The sequence below is a fragment of the Malus sylvestris genome, chromosome 3 (genome assembly GCF_916048215.2).
Source record: "Malus sylvestris chromosome 3, drMalSylv7.2, whole genome shotgun sequence".
In the NCBI taxonomy this organism is placed as follows: domain Eukaryota; kingdom Viridiplantae; phylum Streptophyta; class Magnoliopsida; order Rosales; family Rosaceae; genus Malus; species Malus sylvestris.
In genome coordinates this window covers 32,815,768-32,830,978 of record NC_062262.1, presented here as the reverse complement: position 1 = coordinate 32,830,978, position 15,211 = coordinate 32,815,768, and the positions used below count along the sequence as shown (strand labels likewise).

Below are 15,211 nucleotides of genomic sequence, written 5' to 3'. Positions count from 1 at the left end.
CTTCCTAGCATTTCCATCCGCAACCTTTACTTCTGCATCAATCAGCTCATCCTGGGAAAATAGAGAGGGTGCTCGGAGATATCCATAAGATGTCTGGCAAGCAACTTGAAGAAGTTGGACAGAAGGGAAGGCATCTTCAGTTGTTAATTATCATTTTGCCTGATGTCACTGGATTATATGGTAAGCAGTAAATCTATGAACAAAAAGTGTCTTGTATTTCAAATTTTCAAGATATTCAAGCTTAAAATCTGTCATATTGATTCCTTGCAGAAAAGATGATAAAACGATTCCGGGAAAGTGAGTTAGGAGTCGTATCTCAGTGCTGTCAGCCTACAGCAGCATCGAGGCTCAGCAAACAATATTTAGAAAATTTGTCGCTCGAGATAAGTGAAGGTTCGTTTTTTATGTATTGTCCATTTGTCCTTCACATTACTTACTATCTTCCATGAGCATTGAAATATTGACACAACAGTTGAAACTGTTGTAGTTTGGTGGAAGGAACACTGTTGCCATTCGAAGAAGGATTCCTCTAGTTAGTGACATCCCCACAATCATCTTTGCTGCGGATGTTACCCATCCTCAACCTGGGAAGGACAGCAGTCTGTCAATTGCAGCTGTAAGTTCAATCGTCTATTTTGATTTGTTTTTAATTAAAATTCACAACGTGTTAACATGTTAATTTATTCAAACAGGTGGTGGCGTCAATAGATTGGCCACAGATAATCCAAGATCTTTATAGTGTAAACCAGGATCCTAACAATGGTCTTGTTGGAGGAGGAATGATCAGGTAATTGGGCCAACAATTGTTTTTTTTTTTTTCCTTCAAGATAGTTGTGAGTACATTTTCTTATCATGATTATTTTAATTATGGTAGGGAGCATTTCAGAGCATTTCGACAAGAAACTGGCCGTAAACCAGAGAGAATTATCTTCTACATGTAAGAATTGTTTTTTCTGTGGCCAAGCAAAATGACACAACACTCTGCTAACATTTGTTTTGATGTTTTGCTTGACAGAGACGGAGTTAGTGAAGAACAATTTTGTCAAGTTCTGCTCTATGAAATGGATGCTATAAGAAAGGTACGCTAACTATTAGAATGCTAGGATTATTTTTTTAGGATAAGCAAATTTTTTTAGGATTTTTTTTTTTTTTTTTTTTTAAAAGAGGTCGCCCTTGGTGCGATGGCAAGTGCCTTCGCCCATGAGCGGTAGGTCTCGGGTTCGAGACTTGGGAGCAGCCTCTCCATAAATGGGGGTAAGGCTAGCCGACATTCACCTCTCCCAGACCCTGCGTAAAGCGGGAGTCTTGTGCACTGGGTACGACCTTTTTTAAGCAAATTTTTTAATACATTCGTTACTACTTTACCAGGCTTGTCAATTGCTGCAGGAGGGATATCTGCCACCTCTTACTTTTGTTGTGGCACAGACTGGTAAGAGTGGCAATTTTGAACCAGTTACAAATTTTAGATGCATTGAGATAATAGTAAATTTGATGCTTTTCCATTTTGCGCATTGAGTTCTTGTAAATTTGATCTTTTTCCATTTTGCTCCTTAACTATCTTTACCTTGTATAGGCACGGTTGCTGACACCCAGTTTTGTCATCCAAGGGAGTTCAACTGTTATCTCAACAGCCATGCTAGCATTCAGGTATTATTTGTGTTGTTGATTTATACATGCCAACTTCGTTTTTGCGGTAGTTTGTGCTGATTTAGGGCTTTCAATTCTTGATATTATTTTTCTCATAAGGGAGGCAAATACATATACTACCTACTTGATTTACAAGGTAAGAATATGCAATAATATTTACCCTAATTCTACGGACTCAAACGGGTAACAAATCCCACTAATTAGTATTACACACAAAAGTCAACTCACTCCAATAGCTTGTCCTCTTCTGAGCATGTATTCGTGCTCTCTTCACTGCTAAATATGAAATCTAAGTTGTTCTATAGTTTGAATTGCTATCTTTTGTTAACATGCCTACGCATTACAATGTCCTTAATGATGAAAACAAATTTTCCCCTGATTGCTTGCGAGTGGGAACAGACAACATATGTTACAAGTAATCATTTAATAATTTCAAGTTGTCTCTCTACCTTTTGCACTTGTGCGAGGAAGTTTGAAGATAACGATTTGTTTGCTGACTTTCTAATCGTATGTCATATAATTTTCCAATTATAAGGTAACCATTCTTATTCTTATCATAAGGCCTAATTATATCATGATGGGGGCAGATTCTCGATTCAGCATTAACAGTGAGACCTTCTTAATATCTCCAAAGATGTGTATTTTGAGCGAACATTCGGGCAATAGAGCTTCTATATGTGGGAACAAAGTTGAAGCTAGAAGGTTAGTTGATCATGCGGGTCCGAATGCATGCATAGGTAGGAAAACAACCCATAAGGGTATAATTAAAGCATGCAATCGATTCAACAAGGAGAAAATATGTATGGAAGGCTATACCATGCTTTCTTGCACAGGCACAAACGCATCTATGATCAACTATAGGGTGCAGGCAAATCTTGAAGACAAGTGTCCGAAAACATATGGATGTTGTGAATGAATTGTCAGTCATCGTGGTGTTGCACACTTGGATTTAGGCATATATGCCATAGGAACTAGACAACGCTTTGCAATTCATCAGTTGGCTCGTAGCTTATTGCATGACAAAGATAATATCTATTATCATAATTATCTCAGTATGTCATAGATGGTAGGTTCATACAATAATCTAGTTGAAGAAAAGACAGCCGAAGAAAGTGTACTCAATGCGTTTTTCATGGCGGCTTTAAGAGATCCGAGTGCAGGTCCCCCTTTTGAGGCCCATATGATTGCTAAGGAATGGCTAGTAAGAATACTCATATGCACCTTTACTGAAGCTTGCATCAGATTTGAGCACATTGCTACACAAATGCTTTATGACAAGAACCGTGTGTTCTTTTTCTATCCACATATATTCATTAGATTACTAAGTGGAGATGATGTATTTCCAATGCTACCCAAACAGAAGACTATGTGGATAGAAAAAGAACACACGGTTCTTGTCATAAAGCATCTATGTAGGAGTGTGCTCAAATCTGATGCAATCTTCAGTAAGGGTGCATATGACTCTTCTTACTAGCCCTTCCTTAGTAATCATATGGGCCTCAAAAGGGGGACTTGTACTCGGATCTCTTAAAGACGCCATGAAAACCGCCTCGAGTACACTTTCTTCGGCTGTCTTTTCTTCAACTGGCTTATTGTACGACCCTACTATCTATTACATTCTAAGATAATTATGATAATAGATATTATTTTTGTCATGCGATAAGCTATGAGCCAACTGATGAATTGCAAAGCGTTGTCCAGTTCCTATGGCATATATGCCTAAATCCAAGTGTTCAACACCACGATGATTGACAATTCGTTCACAACATCCATATGTTTTCGGACACTTGTCTACATGATTTGCCTGCACCCTATAGTTGATCATAGATGTGTTTGTGCCTGTGCAAGTAAGCATAAAGAACTCTTCCATACTTATTTTCTCCTTGTTGAATCGATTGCATGCTTTAATTATACCCTTATGGATTATTTTCCTACCTATGCATGCATTCGGGCCACATGATCAACTAACCTTCTAGCTTCAACTTTGTTCCCACATATAGAAGCTCTGTTGCCTTAATGTTCACTCAAAATACACATCTTTGAAGATATTAAAAGGGTCCCACTGTTAACGCTGAATCGAGAATCCGCCCCCATCATGATATAATTAGGCCTTATGATAAGAATAAGAGTGGTTCCCTTATAACTGAAAAATTATATGACATACAATTAGAAAGTCGGCAAACAAACTGTTATCTTCAAACTTCCTCGCACAAGTACAAAAGCTAGAGAGACGACTTGAAATTATATTAAATGCTTACTTGTAGCATATGTTATCTGTCCCACTTGCAATCAATTAGGGGAGAATTTGTTTTCATCATACAGGACATTGTAGTGCGCAGGCATGTTAACAAAAGATAGCAATTCAAACTATAGCACAACTTAGATTTCATATTTAGCAGTGAAGAGAGCACAAATACAAGCTCAAAAGAGGGCAAACCATTGGAGTGAGTTGACTTTTGTGTGTAATTATGGGGATTTGTTACCCATTTGAGTCCATAGAATTAGGGTAAATATTATTGCATATTCTTACCTTGTAAATCAAGTATGTAGTATATATATTTGCCTCCCTTATGAGAAAGATAATATCAAGAATTGAAAGCCCTAAATTAGCACAAAAAGGAAATTGGCATGTATAAATCAACAACACAAATAATACCTGAATGCTGGCATGGTTGTTGAGATGAAAGTTGAACTCCCTCGGATGACAAATCTGGGTGTTAGCAACAGTGCCTATACAAGGTAAAGATATTTAAAGAGCAAAATGGAAAAAGATCAAATTTACAATAACTCAATGTGCAAAATGGAAAAGCATCAAATTTACTATTATCGCAATGCATCTAAAATTTGTAATTGGTTGAAAATTGCCATTCTTACCTGTCTGTGCCACAACAAACGTAAGAGGTGGTAGATATCCCTCCTGCAGCGATTGACAAGCCTGGTAAAGTAGTAACGAATGTATTAAAAAATTTGCTTATCCTAAAAAAAATAATTCTAGCATTCTAATAGTTAGCGTACCTTTCATATAGCACCCATTTCATACAACAGAACTTGACAAACATCAAAAACAAATGTTAGCAGAGTGTTGTGTCATTTTGCTTGACCACAAAAAAAAAGAAAAAAACAATTCTTACACGTAGAAGATAATTCCGTCTGGTTTCTTGTCGAAATGCTCCCTACCATAATCATGATAAGAAAATGTACTCACAACTATCTTGAAGGAAAAAAAAAGAAACAATTGTTGGCCCAATTACCTGATCATTCCTCCTCCAACAAGACCATTGTTAGGGTCCTGGTTTACACTATAAAGATCTTGGATTATCTGTGGCCAATCTATTGACGCCACCACCTGTTTGAATAAATTAACATGTTAACACACGTTGTGAATTTTAATTAAAAACAAATCAAAATAGATGACTGAACTGACAGCTGCAATTGACAGACTGCTGTCCTTCCCAGGTTGAGGATGGGTAACATCCACAACAAAGATGATTGTGGGGATGTCACTAACAATAGGGAGGCCGGCCATGCTTAGAGAGGGAGTGTGTTTTGGATTTATTACAAATTTTTCACTCCAATAAAGGTAGGTATAAAGGTGACAAAGGAAATAAGACTCTCACATGGGTGATTAACCTTTGCTAAGCAAAGAGGTGCTTCAAATGTATAAAGAAATCTCAACTCTTTCTCTTAGATCTTGAGTTGAGTCTTGGTTCACCATAACTACTAGGCTTTGAATTTTATGGGTAAAATTTTGTTTTTGAGTGCATACAAGCATGATTCCGCCTTTAATTGTTAATTGCATGCATAGATGTTGCTCAAATGAACTTGGTTTTTCACAAATTTACCTTCAATTACTACTCAACATGGGATTCGTTGGTTTGTAGCATTCGTTGATAATTGCACCAGAATAACTTGGTTGTATATGAAAAATAAAAGTGATGTGGGTAGAATCTTCAAAATCTTTTATCACAAGGTTTACACACAATATTCGCTTCCCATTAAAGTTCTTTGGTTTGACAATTGTGGTGAGTATCTTAACCAGGATATGTCCCAGTTCTTCAAGGACAAGGGTATCCTTCATGAGAATACATGTCCTCAAACCGCACAACAAAATGGAGTAGCCAAACGAAAAAATCAACACATACTTGAGATTACTTGTGCCTTTCTAATAAGTGCGTGTGCACCTAAGACATATTGGGCTGATGCAGTGACCTATGCTGTTTATCTTATGAACCGGTGCCATCGCTCGTTCTCTCTTTTAGAACTCATTTGGCCGTGCTTGCTGAACATGTTTTGCTCCCCTCCACCCTTCATCTAGAACCGCAAGTCTTTGGGTATGTTGCTTATGTTAACCTTCACAAAAAACCAGCAGAGTAAACTTGATCTTTGTGTCGTGCAATGTGTTTTCATTGGATTTAGTCCTCAACAAAATCTGTACAGATGTTATCATCCTCTACCCGAGATATGTACGTCACCATGGATGTTACCTTCTTTAAAGATGAATTATTTTTTCCTACCAACCATACTCTTCAGGAAGAGACAATCGTAAGTGACTATAGCTGGGCTGACATACCTATTGTCCTAAAAGATCCAGCAACTTCAATGGGCAGGTTGGCCGAATCCAGGCCCATACCTATTATCCTAGAAGATCCAACAACTTCAGTGGCCTGGTGAATCCAGGTTGTTTGTCGAGGTCCAAAAAACAAAAGGAAGCCCAAATGGGCAAGTTGTCTCCACATGCACCGACTGCCTAAGTGGGCCAGCTGAGCATTGCACCAACAAATGCCTAAATGGGCCAGATGATCATTGCACCATCGAGTGCCCAAGTGGGCCAGCTGCGCATAATAAAGCTAATAGTTCACATGGGTCTGTTACTGCCATATGGCAGAATGAATATGTGAGCTCGAGTGGGCATGCCGAGTTCGAGAGGAATTTCGCTGTTCAGGCCAAGGGTATTAACTCTAATTAGCCCGACAACATCAACCCTCATTAAACTCCTCAAGTACTCATTCATGGTCCAACAGATATTTCCAAGGTAAGTACTATGTTTTGGTTAAAACTTAAACTTTGGGCTCAGAAGGGAGTTGGCCCAAAAAGAGAAGAAAAGCCCGAAGCACAGCCCAAGCCCAGAAGGCAGAAAAAGCCTTTCCCAACTAGGTGCAGATCATTTGCACCACTTGCTCACCTACCCAAGGGCCAAGTGGTATAGACCAGTCAACTAATCAGCCCAAAAGTACTTTACAGTGGTAGTATAAGTAAATAGTTGATGAGTCACTATCCTTTAAACTGCATTCGGGCAAGATTACTGCTACAAGAGGCCAAGCCAAAGTGTCTATAAAAGAAGAAAGAGAAATCAGAGTTAAGGACACTCAAACAAACCAACAAATACAAGCACAAACTCTGCTCAAAGCCAGATTTGCCTTCAAAACGAAGCTGTAGTCAGCCCAAGCCTTCATCTCTTTCGGGATAAACCCTTTGTAATAGCTCTGCTACCCTATTCAACTCTTGCTGTAGTATCGATTTCTTTTTGTAAATTCATCTCCCAACCCCTTTTCTAAGCTTTCAAACCTCCTGATAAACCACAAAGATAGGAAGTTGCAAGACGATCAGCCTTGCCCGACCCTCTTTATTTTTGTCTTTTCATTCATTAGCCTAGCAATATGTTATATACTACAAGTTGTATCCAAGTTATTTCTAGTAATATAGCTATTAAAAGACTCTCTCAGCGCTTGAATCCAATTTGAATATGTCTTCACAGTTCAAGCCAGATCTAAGTTCTAAGCCCTCGGGCATGTAAGATTTGATCACTCAAAAGTCATTGGCCTCAAGGCATAAAAAAAGAACCTTATATGGACTTAACCCATCCACGACAAGCTTTGATAAACAAGAAGTCCGAAGTTACTTAGGCGCAAGTAATCGACCTGTCACTTAGTTTTATTTCTATTATATTATGATTACCATAGAACGTTCGAGTAAGGAATGAATTCTGATGGGAAGCCTCAAGGCCTATTCAAGGCCCTACAAAGGCACCTATTTGGATTCATTCAGTTCCTCGGGCTAGAACGTTGAGTATAGAATGAATTATGATGGGAAGCCTTAAAGCCTATTCAAGGCCCTACAAAGGCACCTATTTGGATTCATTCTGCTCTTTGGGCTCAGGTAATCAGAAGTATAATGTTATAAGACTCATATAACCAAGAAAACGAACCTTATATATACGAGTACTAAGTTAGTTATTAACGGGAAGCCTCAAGGCCTACACCTAAGGCCCCACAAAGGCACCTGTCATAACTAACATAGTCTCTCGAGTATATATATAATTAAAACTCAACATCCGTTTTACATCTGCCATGCTGAAGATGGCAGTGGCATGCCTGAGCACTTAAAAGTTAATCTTGATTGTAAGCCTCAAGGCCTACACCTAAGGCCCCACAAAGGGACCTTTCAAAGTTAACTTTGTCCTTCTTTTTCAGCCTTACCCGACAAGCCTTGCTCGACAGGCTTTGCCCGACAAGCCCGCCAGTAAAGCAGAAGCCCGACAGAAAGCATCAACAGGTGTCGACCTTTTAGGGAGCTATGTGCTCGTCAGCTAGGAAGCATCCCCGACGAAAATTCCTGCCACAAACATACTCACTCTGAAATTGTTAAACCACTTTATGAGTTACCTACAAAATCAAGGAAGGGAAGGTGCGGTATTCAATCACTAACTAGGTATTCACTCATCGACTCTTGCCAAAATACTATGCAATCCTCCAACAGATGGAAACGATTAAAATACCTATGAAGGTGGAAGAAGCCTTAAGAGATCCTGATACGCCCCGACCCTGATATTCCCCGAATACCAGGATAGACACGTGTTGGCCGACACCCGAAGGTGACGAAAGCCATTAATTGATACAAAAGCTAAGAATAAGAAATAAATAAGGGTTATGAATTTAAAAACAATGAGTTAATAATTTAGGAACGTGTTCAGAACATACAACTAAACCTAATCACTAAAAAGAATTGAGATAAAATTGAATGAATAAAGAAGTGGGTCCTACATCGAGAGGATCCGAAGATGCTGTTGTGGAAGTGTCTTGACGCCGGGATTAGGTGCCTTGATTCTAAGTCCTGAATGGGAGCGCAAAACAAAGGTGAGTGGACCAAGTTTATATATATAATAATAATAAAACAGTTATCAATGTACTAACCCCCAAAGTTTAATAGTGAAAACTACTAGCATAGTAAGTGATGGATTTAATAAAAATCCTAGCATGCCAAAATATCTCAAAAAGCCATATCGCGGAAACGCATCGTGAAAATCAAAACAGTAAACGCATCATAAATTGTCTCGTATAACGTGGTGTGCTGCTAGAAAGATCACTGAATAAATATAACTCCCGGCCCAATGCCTGCACCTCAGTCTCTGTGCCCATAGCCAGAGATAACTCCCTCCCGGCCCACTGCCTGTCTCCGTGTCCCTCAGCCTTTCGCTAGGGATTATTTCTCCCAGCCTACATGCCAACACCATATCCTCGCCCCAGGCGGCATAGTGTCTACTAGGTACGCACAAATAGTTACGCGGGTTTCTAAAACATGTTCTAGCATCCTATCGTCATCCATCGGATAGTCTACCAGTTCATGGTTCTTTTATAGAAAAATACGATATATTAAAATATAGCTCAAACTAGGCTAATAATTTATTTCCTCACCAAAACACGAGACGAAAATCAATATATTAAATCAACAGGCTTCACATAAATCACTTCATAAATTCGTAGGCATGCTAATCATTTATGCAATTAAACTATAAAATCATGTAATTTTATAAAGGGTCCACTCACAGTACTTAGTTGCCAAAAGCTGCGACACTAGCGAAGACGGAAACGCCACTATAATTGCCCCTAAGCACATAAAGAGTCCAATAAATAAGACTATATAATAGAAATTGAATTTGGGAAAACAGACATTGGAAACGGATTTAGAACGTCGAATTACCCTAAGAAGGGTACCGGACAAAAACCCGAAAAGTTAACCCTAAAGTCAACATTGACCGGGGGTCAATGATCAAATTAGGTCTAACGGGTTTTAGGCTTGAAATTCGGAGTAGGGTTTAGGTTAAATAGGATTAGGATATATTGGGTTTTGGGTTTTCTAAGGTTTTTGGGTTAAAAGGGTTTAGGGTGAAAATGGGTGGTTTGGGCTTTAAACCCACACACACACACACACCACAAACACACACACACACACACCAATTAAACACACACACAGCCCATTCACACCAAAGCCAGCCCTAAGGCCTCACAAAGGGCAGGGCTTTAAGCCATTTGACAGAAATTGGCCCAAGGCTTTTCAGTATTAAGGCATGTGGCCTTTTGGGTCTTTAAAACAAATAACTAAAAATAAAAATCAAACGGGCTGGGGTTTTGGGCTGAGGCAAAACGGGCTTAAGGCCCGTGCGGTTTTCTAACGGCCTGAAAGGCCTGGTTTTGCCGAAGAAGAAGGTCGGAGATTCGGCCGGAAAACCACCTAACTTTAAACGGTTATAACTTCACTACTCAATGAAATCAAGCAAGACAAAAAAGAAAGTTGTAGCCCTTGAAGAGACGAAGAGAATGATACCTCACACGACGTCTAACTCATCGTGGTTTGGCCGGAAAATGCCTCGAATGCCGTCGGACTCGCCAGAAACTGGGTAAGATTCAAATGAGTATAACTTCTTCAATACTCAACAAAATTGAGTGAAATAAAAAGGAAAGTTGTAGTAATCAGGGAGACGAAGAGATTGATATCTTATACGCCGGCCCACTCGCCGTTGTTTGGCCGGAAATGACCTCGAAAGGGGCGGTGCTCGCCGGAGCTTGTGTATGGGGCTTCCTGGTTCGACTTCCAAGATGCCAAGACTATAGTTGAGTTCGTAGCGACGAGATAAAGATGATGGTGATGTTTGTTGGTAAGAAAAACTCTCGGAGGGGTTGAGATAGAGAGAGCCGAAAGCGTGAGGGAGAGAGATACGGGAGAGAGAAGAAGAAGAAAGTCTCGGGGTGAGGGACTGAGAGAGGGAAAAGAAATGGAGGTTAGATGGTTGACACGTGGCAACTGGGGTGGAAATAACAAGTATTCCAATTATTTTGGGGCACTCTCAGCAGAAAAAAATGCTCAACTTTTCTTCACATCCGATAAGGCACTCTCAGCAGAGCCTCTCGAAATACTCAGCTTATTTTCCCTCCGATGATACCTCTGCAAACAAGCCACACCAGAGCAAGAGTATCTCATATCGTCAGGGTTAAAAGCAAGAGTATCCCATATCATGCTTTTTCCCCGTCTTTTCCTTTGTCCTTGTTCTTACCTGCAAGACAAGGAGAAAGAGAGTAATCCGTCAGCACTTGGAATCAAGCTTCCAGTCAAGAACTGACTGCCTAAAACCCCTTGCCTGATTACTTACCTAGCATTGCTCTTGAGTACTCATCTTCAACATCTTATGCTTCCAGAAAAGATATCACATCTGCCTGAGAAACAGATAGGGTAAGTGAGAAGGATACAAGGAAGCATGTGGAGACAAGCGTAACAGAACATGTGCCGATACATCCACTACTTTGTCAACATCAAAAGTATCTCATATCATTAGGGTCGAACGTACTCTGGAGGAAACCAGAAAACTCTCCAGCCTAGTTCAAGAATAAGCATGTGGAAAGTTATTTCTTCAAAAGCAAAGGTATCTCATATCATCTCTTCTCCATTTGCTTCTCCTTATCCTTGTTGCTGTTTACGACATAAGGAAAAAGAGAACAATCAACCGAAAGCCGAAGTCGAACCTCTGATCCAGGTTGCTTGCTTGGAAGTTTGATTGCTTACCTTGTCTGTTACCTCCTTCGGCAAATCTCCTAGCTCGACGACTTGGGGAACTCCTACTATAGGGTTTGTATCGCACTTGACCAAGCCCGAAACTACAAGTAAGCTTCAAGTGAAATTAATACATTACCTTGTGCATCTTCATCGGTTAAAGATACCATCCTTGGATGAAGGAAAAGTACTTCCAGAGAAGATGCCACATCTACATATAAGACAGATAAGGTAAGTGAAAATGATACCACACTTCGGTACTTAGAAGTTTCGTGATTACTCAATGGTTTAGATCTTGCAAGTCCCCAACCGAGGAGCTTCTCTCATTCAGGAACTTAGGGGAGCATTGTTTGTACCATACTTGACCAATCCCGAAACTACTGAGCACCAGTCAACGTTATACCGTCAAGGACCCAGGAGAGTTTCCCTCCAACCAGGATGCCAATTACAGCTTGACATATGTCGACATCAGAAGCCAATCATAGCGCGACACGTGTCAACATCAGAAGTCAATCATAACACGACACGTGTCAATGTCAAAATGAAACTAGAAACTATCTTCTATAAATAGAGATCATTCTCTCACAATATTTTCTAATGTCATTTGTACTAAATCATTCACTTGTACTCACTAAAAGAGAGCTTGAACCTATGTACTTGTGTAAACCCTTCACAATTAATGAGAACTCCTCTACTCCGTGGACGTAGCCAATCTTGGTGAACCACGTACATCTTGTGTTTGCTTCTCTGTCTCTATCCATTTACATACTTATCCACACTATTGACCGGAGCAATCTAGCGAATGTCACAAACTTAACACTTTCTGTTGTACCAAAGTCCTCACTGATTTTGTGTATCAACAACTTTGTTTTGAATTTTTTATCCCAAAATTACATGCAGGCATAGATGGAAATTTGTGATTTTTGTACTTTTAATGGATTTTGATGTGTTTTTGTGGAGTATATGAGGAATTGGGTTTGGGGTTTTTGTTGGTGATTTGTAGGTTTACGGAAGTGAATCCAGAGGGGAATGTGCCTGTGGTGAAGTTTGATGACAAATGGGTGGCGGATTCTGATGTCATTGTTGGGATCATTGAGGAAAAGTACCCTGAACCTTCTCTTAAAATTCCTCCTAAATTTGCTTATGTGTATGATCTCTCTCTCTCTCTCTCTCTCTCTCTCTCTCTCTCTCTCTCTCTCTCTCTTTCTCATATTGTTGTTTGGAGCTTGTTTGGAAAACTGGTTCTCTAGGAAACACTTTTGCTAGAAGTGCTTTTATTATGAACAAGTTTATATTTTTATTAAAAACAACCTGAGAAACACTTGGAAGTGCTTCCCAAAGTTCTCCATAACCCAGAAGCACGCTCAAGTTAAAAAATTTCGATTTTTTCATTTGAGCCTTTTCTGTAAGAATATTTTTTTAATACTGTGAAAGTTGTGTTTTCTATAGTGTGAAAGTTGAATATGTGGAAATTTTTTAAATAAAAAAAATTATGGTGTCTTTGCTTTGCTAGGTGATGAAATTTGTAAAATAGTTGTAGTTTTATGAGAACGTTGCGATTTTTAGTAATATTTTCTCAATTGAAAGATTGGAAAATGATTGAAATAATGTTCTCTTCTTTTGTTTTTTTTCAAACTTCTCTCAACTTTTTTGTCTAATATTATTTATCTCTTTTTTTTTTGTGACTTACTGCAGAAGGTTAGGCATGGAGTGTCTACCCCAAGCTGTACCAAAAGAGGTACTGAGAAATTGAGCTTCTGTTTCTCTTTCACTTTTTATTTGGTTACTGAATATAGGGTCTTCGGTGAGGTGTTTGGATATGCGACCGATGGCAATTCATGTAACATTATTTCCTTTGATATTAGTATTTGTCTGTAGTTTTGTGGAATATCATCTAATAGCTTTTATCCACAACAGGCTCTGTTTCTTGATTTCTACATTGAAAAAATATGTAATTATTTGGAGTTTTTTGTTGTTGTAATTTCTCTGATTTTGTGGGTTTTTCTATCCAGTATCTTTTTCTTTGGTTGCATGTTGATGCATGTTTTTTGTCTGACATTTTATTGCTTGGGGTAAGTGATTTGGTGAGTTCAGATTTACTAACCTTATCTAATTGCAAATGTTTTGAGTTTCTCATGCATCTTCAGCTTTGTCTTTTTCACTCTTGAGGTATCTGTCGTTGTTACCTATTTGCAGGTAAAGCTTCAATTTCCATATTAAGGTTCCATTTTTCTTCATTTTTGGAATTTGGGTTTTAATTTAAGTAATTTATTTTTATTAAATTTGGTTGTGTGGTTAATAATTTTTGTTTTTAATTTTACTAATATTTTGAGTTTTTTTTTCTTTACAAATTTCGATTAAATTGCCTACAGTTGAATTATTTTAAAATTCCTTGTATATTTATTATTTCTTTCTAATAGTAGGTAATCAGGTTGTATATTTTTTTGAAAACTGTGATTAATTTTTACATATTCTTCTTTTCTGGTGAGAAGGTTAGGGATAAGCTCGCAGCCAAACTCAAGAGTGACCCAACCTGTTTGCTCTGTTTTTGGTGGGACTACAATTCCAGATTCGTATAGCAACATGTCTAAACTATTCAAGTTGTAAGTGCTGCTTCTGATTCTATGTCTTTTAGTAAGTGTTGCTTCTAATTCTATGTCTTTTAGTAAGTTTAAAGGTAAAAGTGTGTGATCTAAGAACTACAATCTCTATTTATTCATACATCAGATTTAAAGCTCCAACTACAGAGGTGTAAATCCAAAAGATTTGTGATTAATCATAGCAACAATAGAGGGAATCATAGTTTTTGTTGGGAAACACATATTTCCAACTACTGTGCAAGGAACATCTCCCGTTTCTATCTAATATAATATCACAGTAAGTGATGGTGTTGTTTGTTTGGAATGACAATCGAGAAGTAGCTATTAATATTTAACACGATGAATCATGTCAAGATTGAATATCTTTGTGTTGTTGTTGTTTCTGAGAAACTGTAACTTACAAGGGCCTATTCCTGATTTGAGTACGATTCCAAAACTTGGTTATGCACAGGTTTAAGTTTAATTGTGTAAAAAATGGAGAGATTGATCACCGTCACTCATAGTTGCATTTCAAGAAATAAGTTTATCTCTTGCCAATTTTGTGTACCCACTTTTTATTCATGATGGTTAGCTCGTCTGCAACCCAATTTGATGCTATAAAGTTTTGTGTTTTACAATCTGTTCATCCTTAAACCTCTTCCAATTTTGCAATTCTGTGTAAATCTTGCAGGTCAAGATGGGACACCTATCTGGGCAATGTTGGGATGTCTAGGCTTGGGTGGAGACGTAGACTTATGGAAGAGGTGAAGTAGCTTGGCTCTATCTCTTTAGCTCTTATCTGTTCTATTTAAGTTCATTGGTATTGGCTCTAAGGATTTTCGAAACTCTCTGTTTTCGAAATCTGAAGCTTAGAATCCCATTCAACCACAAGGAACAAGAATAATTGAAAAAAAAATGTTTTGGCGTCCAAAAAGAAGCATGTCCAATCCTCTAATTTTATTAATATAAAAGAAGTGATGCAAATCCAGTAAAGATGTAAATAAGAGCTATTAGTGGAAAAAATAGTTGTATAATTGCAGGCCTTGAAGAAGGCTACAAAATATTTGAGAATAATGTATCTTTTATAGTGTTTATGTTTGTTCATTTCGGCCTTATGGTTTTTTGGGAGAGTTGTTATATTTTATTGAAGTTTTTTTTTATAG

The 15,211-nt window shown here is 38.4% G+C and overlaps 2 protein-coding genes and 1 long non-coding RNA gene across 7 annotated transcripts in view; 2 read left to right on the top strand and 1 right to left on the bottom strand.

The window, feature by feature from the left end:
• Nucleotides 1–781, top strand: part of LOC126614318 (protein argonaute MEL1-like) — a 16,228-nt gene extending 15,447 nt beyond the window's left edge. For all 5 annotated transcript variants that reach the window (XM_050281913.1, XM_050281911.1, XM_050281912.1 and 2 more), the window contains exons 7-10: nucleotides 9–180; nucleotides 271–393; nucleotides 488–616; nucleotides 693–781. In XM_050281913.1, the coding sequence (XP_050137870.1) occupies nucleotides 9–180; nucleotides 271–393; nucleotides 488–537 (345 nt within the window). In that variant the 3' untranslated portion in view covers nucleotides 538–616; nucleotides 693–781. The remainder of the gene's footprint in view (nucleotides 1–8; nucleotides 181–270; nucleotides 394–487; nucleotides 617–692) is intronic.
• LOC126617192 (uncharacterized) lies at nucleotides 567–15,211 on the top strand. Its single transcript, XM_050285225.1, has 11 exons — nucleotides 567–599; nucleotides 693–787; nucleotides 875–937; nucleotides 1,369–1,429; nucleotides 1,574–1,647; nucleotides 5,853–5,978; nucleotides 12,473–12,616; nucleotides 13,165–13,207; nucleotides 13,482–13,553; nucleotides 13,962–14,072; nucleotides 14,740–15,211. The coding sequence occupies exons 1-10, from the start codon at nucleotides 567–569 to the stop codon at nucleotides 14,046–14,048; spliced, it is 798 nt and encodes a 265-aa protein (XP_050141182.1). The 3' UTR covers nucleotides 14,049–14,072; nucleotides 14,740–15,211.
• Nucleotides 4,801–5,180, bottom strand: LOC126614324 (uncharacterized). Its single transcript, XR_007620342.1, has 3 exons — nucleotides 5,072–5,180; nucleotides 4,899–4,993; nucleotides 4,801–4,820 (listed from the first exon to the last, which is right to left on the bottom strand). It is a non-coding gene; the product is annotated as an uncharacterized LOC126614324 (long non-coding RNA).